A 23,714-nucleotide genomic window follows, 5' to 3' on the forward strand; every position below is an offset into this window, starting at 1 on the left:
TCCCCCATTCTATAGACAGAGGAGTCGAGGCCCTAGGAAGTCAGTGATCTCAGCCAGCAGAGCTAGAATTCGGCTCTGATTTAGCTGTGTTCATATGAAAGCTGATGAGATTAGTAGGTCCTGGGGCTACACAGTTCCAAGGCTCATTGTCCCTTAAAGGGTGACATTGGCCTCTTGGCCTAACTTCAGCAGGGATGATTAACAGAGGGAGACTTCTATGTTTGTTTTTTTAGTCATATATGCAACATTTGCTCGTGCAAAAGAAAAACAAAAAGACAGACGTGGCAGCTGAGTCCCCTCCTCCTGCTCATTGGGTGACTACAGCCTGGTGCCCTTGACAATGTAAATCCAAGGCATGTGCCTCTATTCCAATTCATGCACGCACACACACACACACACACACACACACACACACGTACACATGACAAAAACATGAACATGTGTGGGCATGCACACACATGCTCAAGAGCATCCCTCCCCCACACACATACACACACCAGTTCATATTTTTATACAAACAGAACCATGGCCTTGACTTTCTCTCTCCCAACCAGTTCCAAATTGTCCCCACAGACAAGCTCATTCCACTCTGTGTCTAGTGTCTTCAGTCAGTTCCGGCTTCAGATGTTCATCCTGCTTCAGGTCTGTGTAGTGAGCAGCATACGCTGGTGTGCCTGTGTGCGGGATGCAGGTATTTCCGCAGCATCGATGCTCAGGAGTCTAATTGCTGAATGAAAGGCTTGCAGCTTTTACACCTTGGCAGGTGCTGACAATTTGCCTTCTGAAGGGCCTTCCGGTGCAGGGGCTTCTCCCAGGCAGCATGCCTCTGAAGCCAGGGGTGATGGAGCTGTGTATGGGGGGGCTGCCTCCTTGTCTGTTCCCCAAGACCTGGTACGGTGCTCCAAACATGTGGGCCCAAATTGGGATAGGAGATGGATTTGGATCAAAGAGGTTAAATAACAGGTTTTCCTGTTTCACCTTGTAGGAATGGGATGGGGGGCGGGGGTGCCGGGCCTCCAGCCAATAGAGGACCAAGAGTCGTCGGCAGGCTTATAAAGCTGCTATTTCTGGCATTTTTTTCTCTTTCTGTGCTGATTATGCAGCAGCATCTCACAGAGGCTGTCGCAGGCGCGTTCTCTCGCTGCCTGGGCTTCCGTGGAATGAGGCTCAGGCTCCTCACGAGACACTGGTGCATTGCAGGTGCGTCTCTGCAGAAGGTAAGCAGCGGTGCCTGCTGCTTCAAGGGGTGAAGGTGTTCAAGCTGGCCCCGGAGGGCGAGATGGGTGATGCTGGATCCTGGGCGGGGTCAGGCCATGTTCTGCAGTGAGGGTGCTGTGCAGGGTCCAAGGGCCTGGATATGGTTCTTCCTCTCTGATAAGAAATTCTGTGTGTGGCTGGCCTTGTCTCTGCTAAGTAGGATTAGCCACCAGTCTGGATGCCCAGGGCACTCAGGAAGCATTCATTCATTCATTCATTCATTCATCTATTCTTGTATTCATACTTATATTCATATTTATATATTCATTCAGTTTGCATTCAGCTCACATATAGCAGACCTAGCCAGGTGTAGGTGTTTATGTGAGTAGATTGGGAAGAGGGCTAATGGATTTAGACAAGAAACAGTGAGAACAGTGATGGCGACAGCCCATGACGTGTAAGGATCCAGATGACACTGGACTGGGCATGGGAAAGGTCGTCTGAGCAAGTGACAGGAATGAGGTGCAGCTAGGGACGGCACTAGGGAAAAAAGTGGGGGAAGCAATGAAAATTCTCCCCTCCTTTTGTAAAGGCCACCTTTCTTCTCATTAAATGAGGGATGGGAAATGGAAACGACCAGCTGGGATCTCCACGGCCACCCTGTTGGAGGAGATGTGCAGTGACAAAGGAAGGAGGAGCAAAAAGCGTAGCAGGTGAAAGAGGCTCCTGTTAGTGGCATTTCCCACTGCCCCTGGGAGCTGGCCGGGGGGTGGCTGGCAGAGAGGACAGTGATCCTTCTGGCCCTCCCATTCTCCATCGTCATTGAAGGGGATCTGGCTTCGTGCACGTGCATCCCAGAAATGGAAGCTGACAGCTCTTGCCCGTGTTCCTTTATGTGGAACATTAAGGGAACAGAGAGAAAGACCAGGAACCAGAATCCTTCATGCCTCCTGAGAGCTTCCTTCCTAATCCCCGTACAGACACAAAGAATGGTCCAAGACATGGGGCCCAGCACGGCCCAAGGGAGGTCACACAGCCAGCTGGCCGGGGGGTGGGAGGGAAACAGCTATGGGTGACTGCCAAGAACTAGGGTCACTGGTGGGTAATGACTGCTTTCAATCCCAGTTTCACCCTGAGTAGTCAGTGACATAATACAGGCACCTCAGACTGTCTGAGTCTCGGTGTCTACACCTGCAAAATGGGCACTGGCACCTTCTCTGGGATGGCATGTACATGTGCATGTTCAAGCACACAGCCACGTTGTTCATGTTGCCCACACTTTGCCTAGTAGCTAGAAGGGCTGTCATCCATGTTGAATGGGTAGATGGATAACCCAGAGCAGCTCAGCTGGGGAGGAAGCCAGGATGCCCGGAGGTGGGGGGGAACACACCTGTGCTCTGGTGCAAGCACATGGGGCTTCCAAGCTTCCATTGCATCTAGAGTGGGAGGTGCTGTGTTCTGTGTGGGGCTGTCTGAGAAAAATTGCTCTGGATACCCCCATGGCTTCCTTGAAGGCTGCTAGGCAACCTGGCCTTCCCGTCTTACAGGGTCAGGGGCTGTCTGAGAAAAATTGCTCTGGATACCCCCATGGCTTCCTTGAAGGCTGCTAGGCAACCTGGCCTTCCCGTCTTACAGGGACAGGCAGCCAAATTACCAGCTGCTGAGTGTCACCTGTTGTGTGGGGAGTCTGGGCAAGATGCAAGGGGATGACCTAGGAAGGGCGGGTGTGGCTGGAGAATTGTTAGTCCGTGAAGACCTCTTGTCAGGAACAGGGACTGAATATAGATCTAGGGCTCGGCTTGGAGCAGGTCTCTGCTCCACAGGATCACCGTGTGACCCCAGGCAGGTCACTTTTACCTCTCTAACCCTACGGAATGGCAGGTTAAAGGATGACAAGGATGAGCTATGCCTGGCATGGTGTTGTGCTTTGTGAATAGAATGTCCCCCCCTTCCTAGGGAAGGGATCCAGGGAGCTTTGGATGGGGGCTCAATGTCTGCTGCAGACTGGCATTAGGTAGGCTCCCGCTGAAGGCTTACGTGACTAAGGAAGGTGGCCAGAGTGTAGACTCCAGTCATGGTGTCAATCCTGGCGCTCTTCTCAGAAATAATTCCAGCTGGTCCCACCAACTGCTCCTGTTCTGCTATGCTGGCAGTCACAGGTGGGAGGGGGACTGCTGAGGGGGGGGGGCTTCTGCTGGAGATTAGCTTTCTGTCTGAGACTCACTGGGTCCCCGATGCCTCTCCCAGCTGCCTTCTTCAGGAACCAACCTATGGTTACTGAGATCAGGTACTGAAGTGGGGTACCACTGGAGGAGGCAGCTCAGGCTCAGCTGTGACCCCGGAGGGGCCTGGGAAAACAATCACCCCCTGTCTCTCATGGGGTCTGGGAGCCATTTTCCAAGGAGGTCATCCCTCACATCCACCCATGGTTGAGTTGATCATTGGAGCAGCTATGGGGGACGAAGGCTTCCATTTTTCTCGCTAGGAGACCCATGCCACTCTCTTACCTCTGAGGAGCTCATAAAGGCCGTGAGCACAGACTGAAACACCCACACCCTGGAGGGGCTCATCCTGGAGGAGGCGAGGCTGGAGGTAGCCTTGATTTACCCCTACCACGCTCACCCATCTTAGTGACTGTTACTGCCCACTGGAAACTGAGACACAGACCTGGTCGCAGCATGGCCCCCTTCCCACCCTGCTCTAACCCACTTCTTCACGCTGCTGGCTTTCCCTTCAAAGCTTGGCCTTCTGCCACTGGGGTGACTTCATGAACCTCTTGTCTTTAACTTTCCCGTTAGAATCTGCAGCCAGCTCAGCGGACTGCTTGATAGTTTGCCCCTTCCATGGACCCCAGGCAGCTGGCAGCTCCCCCTCACCCTCACCCGTTTCCATCGCAAAGCCTCTCCCGCCAGCCCAGAGCTCACCCACCTCCAAGCTCCTGAGTTTCTGCTTCCCCTGGGATCCTGTCTGACACGCTCTAAAGCTCCTTCCCCAGCCAGACCATCCTGCCTCCTACTTCCTAATCTTCAGGCCCCGGAGTCCACAGTGGGTTTCTCTTATACCTCCAACTCCTTCTAATCTGCCAGGGACATTGCCTGGACACCAAGGCTTTGTTGAAGTCCCCTCTGATTGTCTTGAAGTGTATGTCATGGTCCCTTGAGGATCAATGTGGGGCTCTGGAGGGCCTTACCTATGAATGATACATATTCATGTATTTATGTATATTTATTCAAATCTCCTGGAAGTATCTGCTTGGGATATACTCACCTAGACAGAAGTAAAAAGAATACACTATAAAAGTAAGTCAGGCCCTATAGACAAACGCCTTCAGAGTCTTCAGTCTGTAATTTCATGCGGCTGTGTGTCCTTGGACAAGCCACCTAACCTCTCTGAGCTTGTAGTGTTATGGGGATTAACAAGACACCATGTATCACATGTCTCTTCGCCTTGCTAGGCTTAATTATCCCTCTAGGACACTTGGAACATTTAAATGACCCCTTCCGTTTGCTCCAGGCAGAGAAAACCCGAAGAGGGGCCAGGCACATTGGCCCTGGGTGCCCCACACGGCCATAGGTCCCTAAACAGGGGCAAAAATAGCAGCCACCAGGGCACCCTGTGATACGGAAGCCACAGAAAAAGCCGCAGGCCAAGCGGATGTCAGCTGCCTGGAGGCTGATGTGCTAGCGAAGCAACCCTCAGGCCTGCCCTGGCCTGTCTCTCCAACCACAGCATCAGATAAGCATGGGGAAAGAGTGCTGGCTTCCTTTCTGGGGAGGGTAATCGCAGTGCCATCTGTGGGAGGGCTTTGCCCTATCATCCCTCTGGCCTCTGCTCCCTTCCCCTGCCTGCTCTGCCCACAGTGATGTCCCCTCGCTGACCAAGGTGACACCTGTGCACTCCCCCGTGAAGATGGTCGGACTGGCCACTGGGCAGCATGGATGTCCTAAGCCAGTACAGGCTTGGCTGCCTCCCTCCCCTCCTACCAATGTCTATCTTCCTGCAATTTCCTCCTAAAAGTCCAGTTTGACTAGCTAAAAGAGAATTCCTCCTGATACCGTCACCTGCTCACCACCTCCTTCCAGGTGTGTACAGCCTGTGCGAGCCACTTGTCTCTGATGGTTTCTCTGGCACAGGACAGTAAGCTCAGACACTAATCCTTAGCAGCCCCGAACAGGCCTGGCACAAAGTAGATATAGATACTCAGTAGCCTTTCAGTTCATAGACACACACGAGCATGAGGAACCATCAAGTCTATCAGGAGAGTCTGCAGCTGGGGTTGGCAGTGTTTTTAGGGGCTTTGGGACTGAGAGATAGGCTCATTGTCTTTGGAGACTCCGGCATCACGATTTTATTAACCTCGAGCAGAAGTCCCTGCTGACCCTGAGGTGGCAGATGTCTGCATTCAGAGAGGGTTCTGGAAATCCATGTGGCACCTTGCAAAGGGTCAGTCTTTGAAGTTGTTGTGAGTTTGACTTTGTCCATTTGCTTTTGGGTGAGGGTCTTGCTGTGTAGCCCAGGTTAACTTCAGACTCTCCCTTTTCCTGCCCCAGCCCTCCATGTGCTGGGATCACAGGCTTGACCCCCGTGCCTGGCTCATGAGTTCGTCCCTGGGCCCACTATTCCAGGTCAAATCCCAGCCCTCCCACGTCTCAGCTGTGTGGCCACCACCTCTGCATCTGGTATTTTAGTCTCCTTGTCTGTTCAGTGAGTGATGATTCTGACCTTGACTGCATCATCTGCAGGATTGCGTATCAGCTCTGTGAAGTCCTTGTCTTGTAGCAGATGGTCAGTAAGTGACTGCTTGTTAAAACCACTCACTGAATGTATTAGTCAGCTGAGGCTCCGTTATGCCTCAGTAACAAGTCGACCCAATCCTCAGTCATTTATCACAAGCATAAGTTATTTATCTTTTTAGTATTATATTAGTTCCCTTGCCCTTTCTCAACCCTCCCAGCCCTTCACCATCTCAGCAAGTAGGAAGGTATATTTTTGTGCCTCCCAAATGTTCCATGGCAATTAGCAGATAATTAGGTCTTGGATTCAGCTTCACCCGGGACTAAGGTTAGTCTCATCTCCCTCTAGAGACCTGCTGCTCCTTCAGAGCCAGCCTGGAGTTTTCATATTTGCCGTTCTGTACTTCCACAAGAAAAGACCATTCGTTTCTGCTCCTAGACCATTGGCCTAAACCAGCACCATCATATGGCGAGTGCATCCAGGGTCCCCGTGCTGAGAGAAGAGGAGAGGAAGTCTATCACGGTGGGCACATCCCGCCTGGCGGTCTCCAGGCAGAGTTCACCTTCAGCCCGAGGGAACTTACCTGGTGTTGGCTGAAAGATAGCCTTAATACATCTCTGTCCTAATTCCTGAGACCTGACTGTCATCTCATGTGGCAAAGAAAGATAAAGATGTCAAGTTGAGGGACTTGTCCTGGCTTCCCTGGTGGCCTAGAGTCATTCGAGGTCACTGTTACAAGGGATGTAGCAGGGGATCTGAGATTGTACATGACGCCAGAAGAGAAGGGGTTAAGCTGATAGGCGTTGAAGGTGATGAAAGGGGTCACAGGTCAAGGGTCATAGGTGGCCACTGGAGGCTGGGGATGCAAGAAATGCATTTTCCCTTGGAGTCTTTGAAGCTCTTGCCCTGACATGGTCTGGAGCTCCGAGGGACGAACTTGGGACTTCTGGCTTCCAGAACTGTGAGAGAATGAATTGTGTGGGTTTTGTCATTGCTACTAATTTTGTTTTGCTTCAGTCGGTTTGTGGGTTTGGCGGTGCCTGGGACAGAACCCAGGGCCTTGTATACTAAGCAAGCATTTCACCTCTAAGGCCCAGCCAGTCTGTGTAGTTTTACATGTACCTGTTTCCAGTGATTTGTTTGGGCAGCCACGAGGAGCTAACGTATCACTTCAAATCAGAAAGTACTAGCAAAACCCAATGCCTAGAAGCCTCCTCCACTCTGACAGATCTGCTCCTTTGCCCTCACACTGGTCTATGTCCCCTGTTCTGCCTGGCATTTCAGCCTCTTGGGGGGAATACATAGTTATGGTGAAAGATGACAGTCAGAACATGTTCAGAGCCCAGGTCAGCTACTTAGCGACTGTGAGCTTGCTCCTTTATCTTTCCGGCTCAGTCCCCACCTGCACAGTGAGCACTTGGGCGAATGGTCCCCTAGCAAGGGACTGTCTCTCAGCAAGGGACTCACACAACTATAATGGTACTTGATTCAGCGCAAACCTCCTTTCTCAGAAACTTCTGATGAGCAGAGGGAGCAACGGGCCTCCGTGAGCAAACCTTATTTTGTAAATATACTGCCGGCTTGTTTGGCCCTCAAACCCGGCCTGATTGGCTCAAGGCTCAACTCTGCGTAATACCAACCCACTTGTGTAAATATTCCCCTCCCAGCTTGACAGCACAGATGCATTTGGCAGCTTGTGTCACCCCTCGCTGTTGCTTTTCTGGAAGCCGACCAAGCAAAATCAGAATTCTGGATGGCATGGGTTCTGGCTGTGCCTTGCTCCCTCCAGCCCTGCAGTGCCCAGGACTTCATTTGCCCCCATTTTCCCAGTAGCCTACATCCTCTCTGCCAGCTGGGGCTAATATGTTCTGCTACTTTAGGGCAGAGGTTAAGATTTGGGGCAGGAAGAGCCCACACATGCAAAGGTTTCTGCTATGAATTGAAAAGGGAAATATCCTTTTCTTTTGCATTGTCAGAAAAAGAAATCAAAAGGAAGTGTGTGACCAAGGAAAGGAAATTAGGGTTTGCCACCAGCATGAGTCACCCCTTTTCTGACTTCTGAGTAGACCTGAGCCTTGCTCATTCACTCCCCGAGCTCCTCGGTACCAGATTCTGTGGAACGCTGGGCCCGCAGTGATTTTTAAGCTGGCTATAGACTTCCCATTCTGGCCATCAGTGTACACTTCTCCTGGGGAGTCATGGCCGAACTCTTCCATTTAATGCTGCTGCTTCTTCTACTGCTGTTGACGCTCTCACGGAACTGGTGCTCACCATTTGGCAAGGCTGGCCGGGTTAGCTGCAGAGATCTGCCTGAAGCCATCTCCCCAGACCTGGGATTACAGGCACGCACTGCCACAGCCAGTGTTTTATGTGACTTCTAGGGATCAAACTTAGGTCCTCATGCACTTAGCCAAGCATCGGAGCCATCCTCCAGCCTCTGCTTACTGGTGCTTTATCCAGGGCTTCCTCGGTATGCACTGGTGCCTCGGACTCTTCTCCTGGCCCCACTTAGGACCGCAGCCACTTCTGCTTGGTCATGGGCAGGTTCCTCTCTCCTCCAGACCATTTACAGCTTCTATCTGAAACACAGCTCAAATGCTGGCCCTCTCTGTCCATTCTCCCATTACAGCCCTGTTGCCCCTTTCTCTCGGCTTTTCTGTCTCTGTGCACTTCTGCCTTCTCTACCCATCTCCCCCAACCCTGAATGGGCCCTTCTTTCTCTTTTAGGTCTCAGGCCTGGGGATGGCTCATCCCCAACCCTCCCTCTTGCCTCAAACCTTTCCCCACCTCACCTGTCTCCTCATGCTTGCAGCTACCTCCTTCGTGCCTAGCTCCTATCAAGTCTCCGGCAAGCCTGTCACTCACCCTGATTTGAACTCCTGCTCCAGTCCCCATCATCGAACAAAGGCTGCCTGTGCCTCATGGATACCAGCGTGTCCTTGAGGCAGTTGGGCACCAGGAGGAGGGAATGGCTTCAGACACAGATTGGGGTCTTGGGTACTCTTCCCTGCTGTCTTACCATTTGGCGGTCACCATATTTCTTTCCCGTCAGCTAAAGCTATTTTCTGTGTGATATAAAATAGGCTAGTTCCACACTTGCGGGTTTGGGTCACGTGTGCTTCTTCATTGCCATTGAATGAAGCGTACGTTTTCACCAGCATCTATTTCTTGGAATGTTGCCTGTCAGGTGACTTTCCTGTTTGAATCTCACATCTTTTTGTCTCTCAGCATCTTGCATTCCGTTGAAGGTGACGAGCCATTTCTACCTCGTATATATTAACAGTCTCGTCGTTGGTGCTGATATTTTCCTAGTCTGATGTCCTTTTCATTTCAGTTTTATTATGCTTCCATCCACAGAAGATATTAATGTGTGTATATTTGAGCCTGTCAATCTCTTCCTCTGTGATTGCCTCAAGGGCTGAGGAAGTCACCCCGCCCCTGTAGATCTGATAAACATTGTGTTCTCTCCCCTGATTGTTTCCCTCCAGTAGCTTTGTGTACTTAACTCTTAGCCCGTCTGCAGTGCTTGGGGTTGGTGGCTTGCTGTGGTTATCTGCTTCAGTGTACCCATAACAGGACGAGCCCTGATGTCTTGCGTTTATTAAATAATTGCTCTTTATCTCTTTGTTTCCAAAAGGAAAGACAAAATAAAGTAGCCGTCCCCAGCGAGCGTGACTTTTTGGCAGCCATGGGTTGGCTTTGCCACCGTCCAGTTGTGTGACCCCACAGCTTGCCGATGAGAGTCTGCTTGTTTTCTCCTCTGAGGAATGTGATGTTGCCATCTTGCTCCCAGAGCTGTTGCAAAGGCCATCCCATGACTCCAGGCGCAGAGGGAATGAATGCCCCCTATGGCCTGGTGTTTCCTCATCTCACTGGGGCTAACATTACAAAATTTGTTCCTTTGTTTTTAAAACCATCATTTGGGGACTGGGAAGATGCTTTCTGGTTCAGTTGACAAAGTGCTTGCCATGCAACCCTGAGGTCCTGAGTTCAGATCCTCAGCATCCATTTAAAAAAATAGGTGAGTAGGTCTTCACCTGTACCTCTAGCACTGAAGAGGCAGAGATGGGGCCAGCGTGGGGGCGGGGGGCAACCCAGCCAAGCCATGGTGTCAGTGAGAGTCTCTGTCTCAAACACTAAGGTCGAAAGCAGTTAAGGAAGACACCCACCCCCACCATGCACGCACAAACATGAGTACATGCATGTGTGCATGGATGTACATACACATACACACAATTTGTTCTTTTTAAAAATTTTTAAAGATTATTTTATTTTACATGTATGACTGTCTTGCCTGTATGAACATATGTGCATCACGCGTGTGCTGGTCCCTCCAGAGGTCCTGGCATTGGTTTCACACACATGTGTCACTACCTCCTTGGCTTTGTAAGCTGCTCTGCAAAGTCTCACTGTCTCTCCAGAGTAGGCTCCTGTGGCTGTTCTGTAAAGATCGTGGAAGGTCTCCTTAAGGTTCTCCTCGGTAATTGTTGGTCCCGTCTCTCCCATTTCACACTGGAAACCAGCTCACTTGGAACTAATCCTCTTTCCTAACTCACACAAGCACACCAAGTGTCTCGCCCTCTACCTTTGTCTCACTCTGCCTCTCTACCCGACAGGTGTACATCGCTTGCATTTCTGTGGCTGGTCCTCAGCATGGTGCCTCTTTCTTTCTGAGGGTCAGCATGTCCTGAGAGCCCTGTGTGCCCCTGGAGGTCATTCTATATTTAAGGTGCCCCTTAGAGTTTCACCTGGCTCATAATGTCAAAGATGCTCAAGTCGAGGCTTGGGAAAAGCTTTGAGCTCTGACAGTAATTGGATCGTATCTGGATTGTTCTGGAGGCACACACAGACTTGGGGACCCACTAGGGTGGTGGCAGTAGCTCTTCATATGATATTGCCAGTAGCCGAGGGACATCTCCCAGTCTTATCTTTGGTTTACCTAATAGAATGCAGAGAATTTTGAAGTATGACCAGCCTCCACAGTTTGTGATTTCCCCTAAGCCAAGTGGTGTAGTTGTGAAGAGAGATTAGAGTAATTCCTAGGTATAGCCTGTGCTATAGAGGGCAGTTTACAGCTCTGTTTTCTGAGGGAGAAAAGGCCTGTTAAGACAGTCTCCAACCCCATGGCTTCCTTGAGGCTCCAGGAGAGAACTGAGCTCTGGGGCATAAGGTTTCAGTGGTGAAGAACAGAAGGGTAGCCCCCTAGCCTAGAAAATTGCCTGCATGAATGGATAGTTTGTTTATGACAGGGTCTTACTATGTAGCCTCAGCTGCCCTTGAACTCAGATCCTCCTGCCTCACCCTTCCTAATGGTAGGATTGCTGCTATATGCTACCATGTCTGCTTCCACCCCCATTTTACAGGGGAGGAGTCTGAGGTTCAGAGAGCCAAGATCTTTGCTCATAGCCACACAGCAGCCAAGTGAAGAACTGGGACTTGAACCCAGGTCTGCAGGCTTTCAGAGATGCAGCTGATATCCTCTCTAGCTGGTGGCAGTCCAAAGGCAGGTAGCAACACCGTGCTTAAATATCTATGAGCCGAGCTTACAAACATGCTGTCCTCTGTGGATGCTGGAGAGAGGGAAGTGAACCTGGAACTTTGTATTTGTTGCCTTTGGGGTTAGATGCACAAGTGGCAGGTTCAGGTGACCCAGAAAAGCCTTTCTAGGTCAAATTACAATTTCAAAGGACTTTCTCCCCCTCTCCCTTTAAAACCACCCTGCGATCCAACACTCAGCACTACCGTTGACATCTTTCCCTCCCAACAACACCAGCCCTTTGTGGCATGATTGAGGGGCTTGTTTTGCAGCCCTGGGCAGAAAATATCTTCCGGATCATCTGCCACTCATTGTCCCGGCTCCCCTCCCCCACCTGCACAGTGTCCCACCCGATACAGGGCTCTTGTGGCTTTTAGTTAATTGTCTCTGGCAAGGATCTGTTCTGGGACTTGTTCCCAACCACACAGAAGATAGATCATTGTCAAGCACAAATATTGGCAGTTCTGGGCAGCTCAGGGCTCTAGGCTGCTAACCACAGCCGGCCTCCAGGGAACGACGGGGTAAGAGCGCAGAATAGGCTTAGCCTGGTCACTGGAGCACAGGCTCTGAGTTCAAACCCTACAGGGGTTCTCCCATTGCTTAGCTGTACAGTCTTGGACAAGCATGCTCACCTCCTTAGACTGTAGTTCCTTCGCTGTGGAATAGCAGCCTGGATCCTAGTTACTTTCCTTATGGGTTTCAGAAGATCAAATGAGTTACTGTGGGCATATCTATGCAGCAAGTTCTATGTCATTTTTGTGCAAGTTACTTAATGTGAGCACGTGAGCCGCCCAGTTCTTCTCCAAGACTGAGACATTCATCCTGCATGCTCCTGCCTCATAGTCCGGTCCTCACCCTGGTGATGGCTTTGGGTGAAGGAGGAACTCTGGATCTGATGGCTGGCCCACTTCTAAACACAACATTTGGCTCCCTGCTCTGATTTGGGACATCTCCTCAAGGCCATCTTGGCTCCAGAGTCTCCTTGGGACAGGCTGTGCATGCCCCACTACACAGTCCTCCTTCCTGGCTTCCCTGAAGCAGTTCACAGTGAACATCCACCTGTAGCTGGGCCCTAGATGTTGAGCAAACTCTGGCTTTTAGTATAAGATCTATGCGCCTGTGTGTGTGTGTGTTTGAGAGAGAGAGAGAGAGAGAGAGAGAGAGAGAGAGAGAGATGAAATAAAACCTCTTGTGGGACTTTGGTGGGGGGGGGTGTCTTGTCACCCTGACCTCCAGTGTCTGAATGTGTGCCACTTAGGCACCTCTGCACCTCTACCTACCTGGTGATCCCTGGTGATCCCTGCAAGGATGGGTCCTCATTCTTCAGCCCTCTTCAGAGGGGAAGGAGGAGGGACCTTAAGGGACTACCAAAGGGCCCAGAGAGTTTGTTTAGTCTGTCCAGACACAGATAAAGACACTGAAAAAGCAGAAGACCTTATCTGTTGCCACCTAGTGAGCTGGTGTCTCCCTTTTTTCATTGGAGGAAGTCACCTGCAATAGGAGTTTGGTCCTAGGTACTTGTGACACTCTGGTCCAATAAATATCATACTTTATAAATGTCCCCAGTCTGGCTTAAGTGTGGCTCCTGGAGGGACAGTGTAGAGGTTGTCTAGGTACCAGCTGTGTAGAAAAAGATAAGAAAGGAGCTGCTGTGGTGATACAGTCCCAGTATGCAGAGAGCTGGGTGCATGCTGGAGCCTGAGCCACCTTAGGGCAGAAGAGGGCGGTGGGCATATTTGTTTGTAGCATGAGCCCAGGCTGGATGGCTGGGCTGGCCGGCAGATTGTCAAGTGCTTTGAGTTCTACTTCGAGGCTTTTGACTCTTAGTAGACATGGTGGGGTGGTGCATGTCTGTAATCCCAGCACATGGGATATCGAGGTAGAAGGATTGTTGTGAGTTCAAGGCCCGCATGGGCTACATCACGAGACCCTGTCTAGAAACTAAGAAACAACAAAAAATTGGAGTCTTCCTCAGGGCTTGACAGAAAAGGATTTGGCCAGTGTCGCATGGGGGTCTTGAGTGAAGGGGCAGGACTAGTGCTGAGGGGCCTGGGTACCAGCGGCACTGTGGGGGATGGGTGAGACAGGGTTAGGGGGTCCCTCTTTTCCCCCTCTCCCCATCCCCAGCAAGGCTCATTGGCATTAGCCTAAGCTGGACCAGGGGGATGCTAGGGACACAGCTGAGGCCAGCTGAGCACACATATGTTAGGATTCTCATGGAGGATCCCGGGCAGAAGGCCACAAAGTCCTGAGCCCAATCTGATGGGTTCCCAGCCCTGCCCCTTGGCCAGCCTCATCTGGCCACACCCTGACCTACTTCCCAACCCCGGCCCCCTGCAGCCGAAGCCAGGCCTGCAGCCCCCCTCCCCTGGCACCGTTCCCCCTCACAGCGGCCAAATGAAAATGTTTGTTGAAAACAACATGTGCATAATTAAAGCTTAATGAGCGCTTGTCTGTTTGGAATGTGCAATTAGATTTATAATCGGGGATGGGAGCGGGCTCCAAATGGCTTTAAATGGAGCTGAGAGAGAGGATAATTTTTGCCATAAATCTGCAGTAATGTACTCGATGTGCGAGTTACCAGAGGCAGCACCAGGCCACCATGCTGTACCCGTTGGGCAGCTGCAGATGACTGTAGTGCTACAGTAGGGCCTGCCAGTGACTTTGGAGGAGGCTTTTCTTCGTTAGATCTGGAACAGCCACCTGCATGCCGACAGATCTGTAATTGAGTCCACTGTGGGAGATGGGACCTTCTGCTGAGTCTACTGCTCTGGCCCCAGGATGACCTGGCCAGGCAAGACTCCTCCGTCCTGAAAATGTCAGCAAGGAGAGCTCTGGGGTGCAGCATGATCCTCAATGTTTCCTGCTGTGTGCCCCAGAACCTCAGAGCACGTCACAAGGCTTCAGTAAGCATTTGGTAAATGAATGGATAGTTCTATGTCGGGTTCTTGCCTCTTGCAGGTCTTTCTGTGTGAGCCTCAGTTTCCCCATATTGACACAGAGAAATGGATTTGGCCATTGCTGATGCTGAGTTTGCCCTGTCCAGAGCCCTGGGTCTGGGGCAGATGGTGGCTGGGCCAGAATCTAGATCAGCCAGGTCAAGCAGAAAAGGATCGCAGGTGGGGCTGGGTCTCAATTCTGTGGCAGAGAGTCTGGGGCAGTACGTAGGAGGCCTTGGGTTCCATCTCCCAGTGCAAGGGAAGCAGAAATAAATAGATTGTAAAACAAGCCACATGATGTGCTTTTGAGTATCTTTGTAGCCACATACTAAGGAAGTACAAGGAGAGGGGCGGGATGAACTTTAATGGTATCTTCTGGTGACCTAGGTCAGCTAAAGGGTTGTTCCTATGTGTACTTAATATAACATTTTTGATGAAGTACTGGACATTCTTGCTGTTTTTATGTCTTTGAGATCTGGTGTATATCAAATACTCAAACACCTCAGTGTGAACAAACCACATTTCTAGGAGTCTGGTGGAGAGGGCTGGGGTCCCCATCTGTGAGGTAGAGATGGGATCCACCTTCCAGAGGAGCCTGGCTCCGGTAGCACTCATCTGTGACTACTGTGGTGACTGTAGCCACCACAATACTTCTTGATGATTTCTATTGACTAGAACAATGTTACTAACTTCTGTGGGCAGTGGAAACAAGGGTCTTCCCAGGGCCCAGAGCTGAAGGGGTTTGCAACCCCATAGGAGGAACAACAGTATGAACCAACCAGAACCCCCAGAGCTCCCAGGGACTAAACCACCAATCAGATAGCTCCAGCCTCATATGTAGCAGAGGATGGACTTGTGGGACATCAATGAGAGGAGAGGCCCTTGGTCCTGTGAAGGCTTGATGCCCCAGTATAGGGGAATGTCAGGACAGAGAAGTGGGAGTGGGTAGGTTAGTGAGCAGGGGGAGGAGGGGATGGGATAGGGGGTTTTTGGAGGGGAAACCAGGAAAGGCGATAACATTTGAAATGTAAATAAAGAAAATATCTAATAAAAAATGCAAATATCTCAGGAGAGTGGAGAATTCAGTCTGCCCAGCATTTGAACCCTGGCAGCCTGGCATCTGTGTCTGGATAAACTATAATTGCACTTCTCCATGTGGTCGTGGGCCTGGATTTGCTCAAGCCTGAGGGTTCCCTTAGTTAGGCCAATTCTGATCCTCTCTCATCTGCAAACGTCTCTTTCCCCTCGCCTGTCTGCTGAATCTTCCATGTGATACCCGGCTCTCTGCAGAGCCCAGATCACAGCTGACACACTCTTGCTGCTGTCGACAGACCTCAACTCTGTCCGTGCAGACTGAGAGTTGTCACCGGCTGCAGCAGGCCTGGCAGGAGCAGAGAGCTGCTTTGAGCCTTTCTCTTCAGATCGCTGCAGGCACATCACATGGTGCCTTGCAACTGGCTGGGCTGAGAGCTGTGCAGCCTCCACTTTTGACCTGTGTCTCTGTGCAGAGCTGAGAATCAGCGGCTTTTTCACAGTTGCAGCTTTGGTACCCAGGCTTAAGAACAGGGTTAAAAGCACTGGCTGGCTCTGGGCAAGCTTCCAAGTACCCCGCATCTCACTTTGGTCATCTCCATAGTGGGGCTGCTGGTGGCGGCCTTGCTATTTCTAGGGGGTTCTAATGAGATGCCCAGGCATCGCTCTGGGTCTGGAAAGCTGGTCACTGGCGCATGCTCACAACGATCGGATGTCATGTTCCTGCTTTTTGCCTTGTCTGTTCCTATGTCTGAGCCCTGCCTAAGTGCCTCTGTTGAGAAGCCATCCTCCCTGCTTCTCCTCCCCTGCTAACCCTGTCCTGGTCCCTGTCACGGCTGTCATAGGAAACATCACTGCTTGAGGGTGAGATGAGAGCTATGTTCACTGCTTTACTTTAGTGTTACAAGTCAGGCTGAGGCTGGTATTGATGCTCAGGGAAGCATGGCGGAGTGGACTAAGATACTTAGAAAGAGAACCTGTGTGGGCTGGCAAATGACCCAGCTGTGGCCACAAGGCTGTTGAAGTAGGCCGTTATTGGTCACTTGGCTTTCAGAGGCTGGCCAATGCAAAGCTGACCGTGGCGGTCAGGATGGGCTATGAACTGGTCTGTGGTCCTCTATTGTGGCTTAGAGCTGGGGCTAGGGAGTGGCCATTTGTCATCTGAAAGGCTGGAAAAAAGACCAGACCACTTGACTGGTGGCTTCTGGAAGGCAGGGCCGTGTCTGATCACTACACCCCGCCTGATATCTAGTGCACTGTTTGCACATGGTAGGCAAGCAACCACCCCTCAGCATCCTCTGAACACCTGCGCTTCCCACGATTTCTAATTTCTCTTTCCCAGGAGGATCGGCAGCGCCTGGCATGTGGGGGCTGCTCTGAAGCACATAGGGGTTTAGGAACTCGTTGTTAGTTCTTGATACAACAGTGGCCCTGGCTGGCCTCACTTGGCACTTAAACCAGGACCAAGACTAGGGGAAGGGCAATTTGGACCTGGGGCTCAAAGAGAAGGATCTGACCATGAACTGGAGGGAAGCACTGAGCCTGTCCAGCTAAAGGAAAGGGAACCAGAATGGGTGAGACATAAATAACTAGGGAAGATTGGGAGCGTCGGGGGCAAGCTGGATGGCCTAGGCTTTTCAGTGACATAGGGGACAAGGTCATGAGTGAACTGCGGGGTTGGGACTGATCAAGGGATATGAGTGAGCTTGTAATTGCAAAGTTAGAAAGCCACTACTAAGCAACTGTCAGGAATAGTTAACATTTTAAAACACTGCGTTAGAGATATCATCTGCTATTGGATATCTGATTACGATTGGATATCTGATAACGGACACCAGAATTGTCATGAGGTAGGAAGAGCAACTCTTTTTTGAAATCTGTGCATGTGTGTATGTACCTTCAAACACACAAGGGGACGTGTTTGCATGGGTGCATAGACACATATGCATGTGTGCGCGTATGGAGTCTTCCTCCATTTGCTCTTTATCCTTTGAGGCAGGGTCTTTGAACCCAGAGCCCACTGCTTTGGCTAGTCTCACTAGCCAGCTTTCTCTGAAAATCCCCTGCCTCCATCTTCCAAACACTGGGGTTACAGGTGGACTTCCTCACTAGTTCAGAATCTGCCGAATTTGCATTGGTCCTGAGGCTCTGACCTCTGAACCTTACTCACTTGCAGGGCGAGTGCTTTATCTGCTGAGACATTTCCCCAGCCCTAGCTGCTGTTTTATAAGTAAGGGAACCGAGAGCATGAGAAGTGAGGTCAAAGGTCACCCAGCTGGTACACAGGGGAAGCGGTGCTCAGATTCCGAAATCCATACTGCCACCAAAGCTTTCACAGCTGAGAAGAACTAAGCCCAAAGCTGATTTTACCTAAATGGGGGTTTTCTGGTGTACTCAAAAGTGTGAACTTTTTAGTGCAAGATCATTGGGTGGAGCATGTTGCCAGAATGCCTTCAAGGAAACAGAAGTTAGAAAAAAATTGGAATTCATGGGGCAGAGAAATGAAGAAGAGAGTGTTCTGGGATGATGATAAGGTAGGGGCAAGGAGACAGACACCAGAGCCCCCCCGCCCCAGCATCCAGGGTAGTATGGTGTATGTATGTATGTGTACATATGTTATAGAAACCAAACAAGGCTTGATCTGGGGACAAAGGGACTGCCTGACAATGCCAGATCAGTGGAGAAGCTGAGCGGAGCACGTTTGTGGGTGATCAGATTAGTGAAGATTGTGTCAGAGTCCCCCAGGGATATCGAGCTGGACCCGTGTGGTGGTGATATCTGGTATGGTTAGAGAGTGCTAGAGAAAGAGTCAGTCCATGCCCATGAGGTCAGTGTGGAGGTATTTTATTTGAAATGCTCATGGGCCAAATGGGAAAGTCGGGGTGACTTGGCTAAAGACGAGTGCCTGAGAGGTGGTGACAGACAGCAACTGTGAGGATGTAATCTTCTTTGGGGAAAGGACAGAGGGAGGAGAAAGTACCAGACGCACTTATCAACCCTCTACTAATCCACTCATGAGCTGAGCCTATTTCCTCCCAGGTACCCACCCACATCTCATGCATCCTAGACTCCCCTCACCGCCACATACACATTCGTTTATTTTATCTGCCATCCTGGTCATTTTCATCTGCCTGCCTTTTCATACTCAGCCATTTTGTCATATCCACTCGTTCATCCTCTCTCTCAACTCATCCGCATACCCCAACCCCATCGACCCATCTGTCCATTCATCACACCCGCAGGTGGCGACCTTGTTATCCCTTTACCTCACTAAGGAGCCACCTCATTCGCCATGAATAGGTTAGTGTTGATCGTCTGCCGAGACCATGTTATAAATATGCTGACTAGCTAGAATACACCATCAAAGTGAGTTTGAACTGTTCTTAAATTACAACTACGAGAGAACGTAAATTACATGTGTGGCTCACACTTATGGATCATGTTGTTTTCACTGGGCAGTGAAATTTATGCTGTCATCCATCTATGTATCCTCCTCCATCTCGCCACCCATTCATCTATCCACCTATCCATCCATCCATCCATCCATCCATCCATCATCCACTCATCTAGCTGCCTGTCCATCATTCATTCCTTACTCTGTATCAATTGATCATCAAGTGATCTGTCTATCCATACACCTATAGATCCATTCATTTGCTAATCATTCTTTGGTTTCTTCATCTATCTATATCTATGCATGCACACACTATCCATACCTACATGCATCCATTTATACATACATACATACATACATACATACATACATACATATGGACATCCATACATCCATCCTTCCATCCATCTGTCCATACATCCATGCATACCTACATGTATCCATTTATACATCCATCCTTCCATCTATCTATCCATCCATCCATTCATCCATGCATCCATTTATACATACATACATCTATCCTTCCATCAATCTGTACATACATATTCATTCATTTGTCACTGCATCTAGCCATCCACCCATCCATTAATCCACCATCTTAAATCCCTGCCTTAATCCATCATTCATTAGCTCCTATATCAGTCCGCCCATTCTTTATCAGCCCTGCCTCTGCTGATCCACCTGTCTCTCCATCATCCATTCCCCATTTGTTTGTTCCTGCATCAATCCCTCCACTGTTTTCCTCCCTTCTCTCATCGGCTCACTTCCCATGTGTCTCCATCTCATAGCACATATCTGTGAAAGATGTATATTTTTATCTATCATGAATCAGAGGCAGTAGGTTGGAAGAGTGGGGAAGCCAAGGCTTATGTGGAAGGAACTTGCCTACGGTGGGACAGATGGAGCTGGGCTCTGTCTCTATCAGATCAGGGATCCTCATTTCTCACTTTGGCTGCTTTTTCGTTAGGTATCTTTTAAGATAAAAACAGTCCTTCGGGGAAACACAATGTGCTTAGGTTTGGGGGTGGGAGGTGGCTGTTGCAATAGAGGCCTAAGAGCTCCTATCCCTGAGGCGACCACACAGTGTGGAACAAGTCAGCCCCTTTAGAAGCCTCTGGGAACCTATCCCTGGTGGCTGACATGAAAGGGTTATCCCTACACATTCGATATTTGAAAAAAATAATGTGGGTTCTTTCAGATTCCAAAACTCATTTCCATGACAAAACTCTTGGGAAGAGAAGATGAAGGGCCTGGCTTTTGCAGAACAATCTTCCAGCTGTAATGAGGGCTGAAGATGGCAGTAGAGAAGGGATTATAATTAGAATATGAAATGGGGAAAATTAATCTATTCCAGGCAACGGTAAGAGGATGTTCTGACGTCTCATAGCGATTCTTTGGCTGTTGTCCCCCCCTCCCCGCCCCCCATGTTTCTTCTGCACATTTAAAAGCACACAGAAGGTTGTGCAGTGTGAACAATGACTCTTGGCATCTGGGAAATTGTGAGGTGTGCACAGGGTTTCCGCCCATGTGCTGTCACTGAGTGTGTGTCTCTGGGAACAAGAAATGTGTGTTTGTGTTCACACGTATGTGAGTTCCAGCAAACACTTGCAGGTGCCTGGTGTTTTTCTGCATCTGGCACCCCCTCCTGTCTTGTGTGTGTGTTGAGGACTGTGTGCCAGTTTCTCACAGCGTGAGAATGTACCCTGTACTGGATATGAGACCCATGGGACTGAGTTGTGCGATGTAGGTCCACACAAACTCAGGTTTGTGGCATATGTGTGTCTGTACTCTTGGCTCACTTCGGCATGTCCTGGATGGTGGTGGAGATGTGAGAATTTTCCATCTGGTCTATAAACACAGAAACATGTGAAGGAAGGTGGTCCTGCCCTCTCTTACGGAAGGGATCGTTCTGTGACCTTTCCTTCACTTATTCATTCTTTTTCCAGAAAGAGTCCTCCACAAGAAGGAGAACAGGAAGAAGTCTCAGTCCTTTGTTTCTAGAGGCCAAGGAAGTAGAAGGCAGCTCCCCCAACCCCGCCCCAAGTTCTTGAGGCCCACCCCTCCCTTTCTCCCTGGATCCAAGGTCTCTGCTCAGTACAGATTTGACAGAGATGGGCAGACAGCCGATGTCCCTCTCCCTCTGCCTTAGCCCCTGTTCACGGCTGTTCATCCCAGTAAACTTCAGAACACTGTGAGATACCTAACACTCTCCAAACTGAGGCAGAGGGAAAGGGCTGAGGCTCTCAAGGAGCAGTCCACTAACCAAGCCCTTCCTTTAAGCCAAAGCAAGCTTCACTCTAAATGTGACAGCTCTTTCCTACATGTTGCTTGAGCTGATGGATGCATGAACAAGTGAATGAGTCTATTTGTGAGACTCTCTGGTGACCTCACAGGAGTTCACTGCCCTAAAACCTCTTGGCAAACCCTCCATCAGGGCTTCCTATCCTGAGGCCACCATCTATTGCTCACTCTGGACGACTCTTCCCTCTCCCCCAAGTGTCCAACACACTTGTCAAGCATCTGCTATGTCTAGGGCCCTGGGCCGATTGTTGATGACATGGAAGGATCTAGAAAAGCCTTGTTTCTGTTTGCAGGGAGCTTGGAACGTGATTGGGGAGAAACCAGGCAAGGCAAACAAGATGACACCTGTGTGGTCTCTTCCCCCCATTGAGTGACTGACCCTGTCCTCGTATTTCCTTGGTTTTGAATGGGAGAAAGGATGCTGACTTCATTGAACTGCTGAGATCCTACATAGAAAGCATGCCACTCAGAATGACTCGGGCACAGTCACTCTCTTTGTCACTTGCCCACTGTATACAAAAAAAAAAAAAAAAAAAAAAAGAGAGGCTGCTAGTTATATACTAGCCAGAGTTTCATAATAGATATCTATTGCACAGAATTTCAGGGGGCATTGTCCAGTCTGGTTTCTTGTTCCACGTCATTATGTATGTATTAACTTACACTACCCTGTTTAGTTGCTATTGTAAAAAATGTCTCAGCTCCCTGGTGAAGCTCCTCCTCCGAACACAGCTTGAAGTCCCAGATCTCTGGGCACATTCGGTGTGGTAGGGAATCCAATTTGAGCAGTGTACATGGCAAATGAAGGAATGATAGAGAGGGCTAGAAGGTTACAGGCTGTGGAAAAGAGAGGAGATGGCAGCAGGGGAGGCTGGCTCTCTGAGCCCACAGAGGTAGGGCTTGCCTCCTGCAAGGTTGCTGTGCACAGTTTTGAGGGAAGGGCTTGGATAGACATCTACACGGCTGAGGGAGTGTGGAGTTCTACATCATGCATCTGCATAACTGTACTCATGAAAATTAGTGCCACAGAGAAACTCACACCCCGGTGCAGTGACTAATGCAGCCATGTTGAAATACGAAGGAGAGAGAGTGCATTGGGCCATAGACTCAGCTAGTTGAGGCTCCTTGCTGCCTTCTTAGTGTGGGATTCTGGGGCCTAGCAGAAGCAATTACATTCTCATATAGAGCGCTTTTCCAAGGTGTGTTTTCATCAGAAAAATGAGACACAGAACAATATACAGAGTGTTATAGTTTGGAAGACAAAGTAAGTATAGACATGTAGCCCTCGGCAGGTATGACCCTCCACACTCTTGCCCCTGGCCCAGTGGAGGCCATCTCACTCAGAAAGCTTCGCTTCCTTGTGTCTCTTAAGGGCAGGCCACAGCAATGCCTCATGCTGAGACTGACCCTGTGTGCATGTGTGCAGTTCACGTCTCAGAGCCACTACGGGATGAAGCTGATGTGGGTGTTCTCTCCTTCAGCTCTGGCCGATGTCCAGACAGGTTAACCCTCAAATGGCGCTCACTCAAAAGTGTGTGCATGACTCTATCTCTGCTCCTGGGTAATGCTGTAAAAATGCCTCTCTCCAGGAAAAGGGACCAGCTGGTGGCATGTGGGGAAAGGGCCCCTGTCCTATCCTCGTTTCACAGATGAGGAGTTTCAGAAGTAGGGACACTAGCAGAAGCTCACGCATTGGTAGCTGCTTCCAGGGCCCAGGTTTCTCCCTCTGCGCCTGTTCCCCATGGCGGGCAGTTCTTCCAGAATCCAGAAGTGGCAGATTCTCCAACACAGGATTGTGGACCCCATTGGAGGCAGAGACAAAGCCACTTAGGCGAGGAAGGTTGTAGAGGGCTTCTCTGAGGCAGGCTGTCGTTGATCCAAGGCAATGGACTTCAAGGTCTTTCCCTGGCATGCAGGGGTCCAGTTCTAGCTGATTGCCTCGGTCACTTTGCATAGAAGAGTCATTTGTATACTTGCAGGGGTGGGCAGCTCAGTGCCTGTCAAGGTGGCCTGCTGTGACAGCCAACAAAGTGCCAACAGCGGAAGACACTGCCTGTCTTTGTCCTGTGTGTGATTGATGGTCCTGATCTGGGCTTTCAAGGGCCATGGAACAGGGGCCACTGGCCCTGCTGGGTTGCAGCTGTAGGCATCCTGAGCTCCAGTCTCCTTTACCTCAGCACAGTCTCCTAACCTCTTTGGGCTACTACAGGTCCCGGTTCCCTCCAGGAACACTGTAATGAGAACTACTTCTCTCTCTTTGTTCTAGTTTGATGGTGACAGTGCCTACGTGGGGATGAGTGACGGAAATCCAGAGCTCCTGTCAACCAGCCAGGTGAGTGCCTGTCTCCACCCCCTAGGGGGTCTGAGCCTTGGGTTGGTGGAGCCAAGATGCTGCTGGTGTTGAGGTAAGAGGCCTGCAGTTGTTGGAGTCATAGGACATGGCTTGGTACAGTCAAACCAGGGCTACAGTGCTAGCTGTCTTTGGCTACTGTTGACTTACAGTGGGCACCACTGAGAACTTGACACTCTAAGTCTGTTACCCTACATTCCCTGTGCAAGGGACAGGTTTCACAACAGTGAGTTC

General features: G+C 50.2%; 1 protein-coding gene across 12 annotated transcripts in view; it reads left to right on the forward strand.

Moving 5' to 3' along the window:
- Tox2 (TOX high mobility group box family member 2) overlaps nucleotides 1-23,714 on the forward strand; it is a 121,115-nt gene that overhangs the window by 21,313 nt on the left and 76,088 nt on the right. For 8 of the 12 annotated variants that reach the window (XM_006499610.4, NM_001372576.1, NM_001372575.1 and 5 more), the window contains exon 2: nucleotides 23,397-23,462. In XM_006499610.4, coding sequence (XP_006499673.1) covers nucleotides 23,397-23,462 — 66 coding nt within the window. Of the gene's footprint in view, nucleotides 1-1,082; nucleotides 1,218-23,396; nucleotides 23,463-23,714 lie in introns of those variants that run through there. The other 4 variants (NM_001372577.1, NM_001098799.2, NM_001363064.1 and 1 more) reach the window with 4 other exon arrangements.

Source organism: Mus musculus, chromosome 2 (genome assembly GCF_000001635.26).
Source record: "Mus musculus strain C57BL/6J chromosome 2, GRCm38.p6 C57BL/6J".
NCBI lineage: Eukaryota > Metazoa > Chordata > Mammalia > Rodentia > Muridae > Mus > Mus musculus.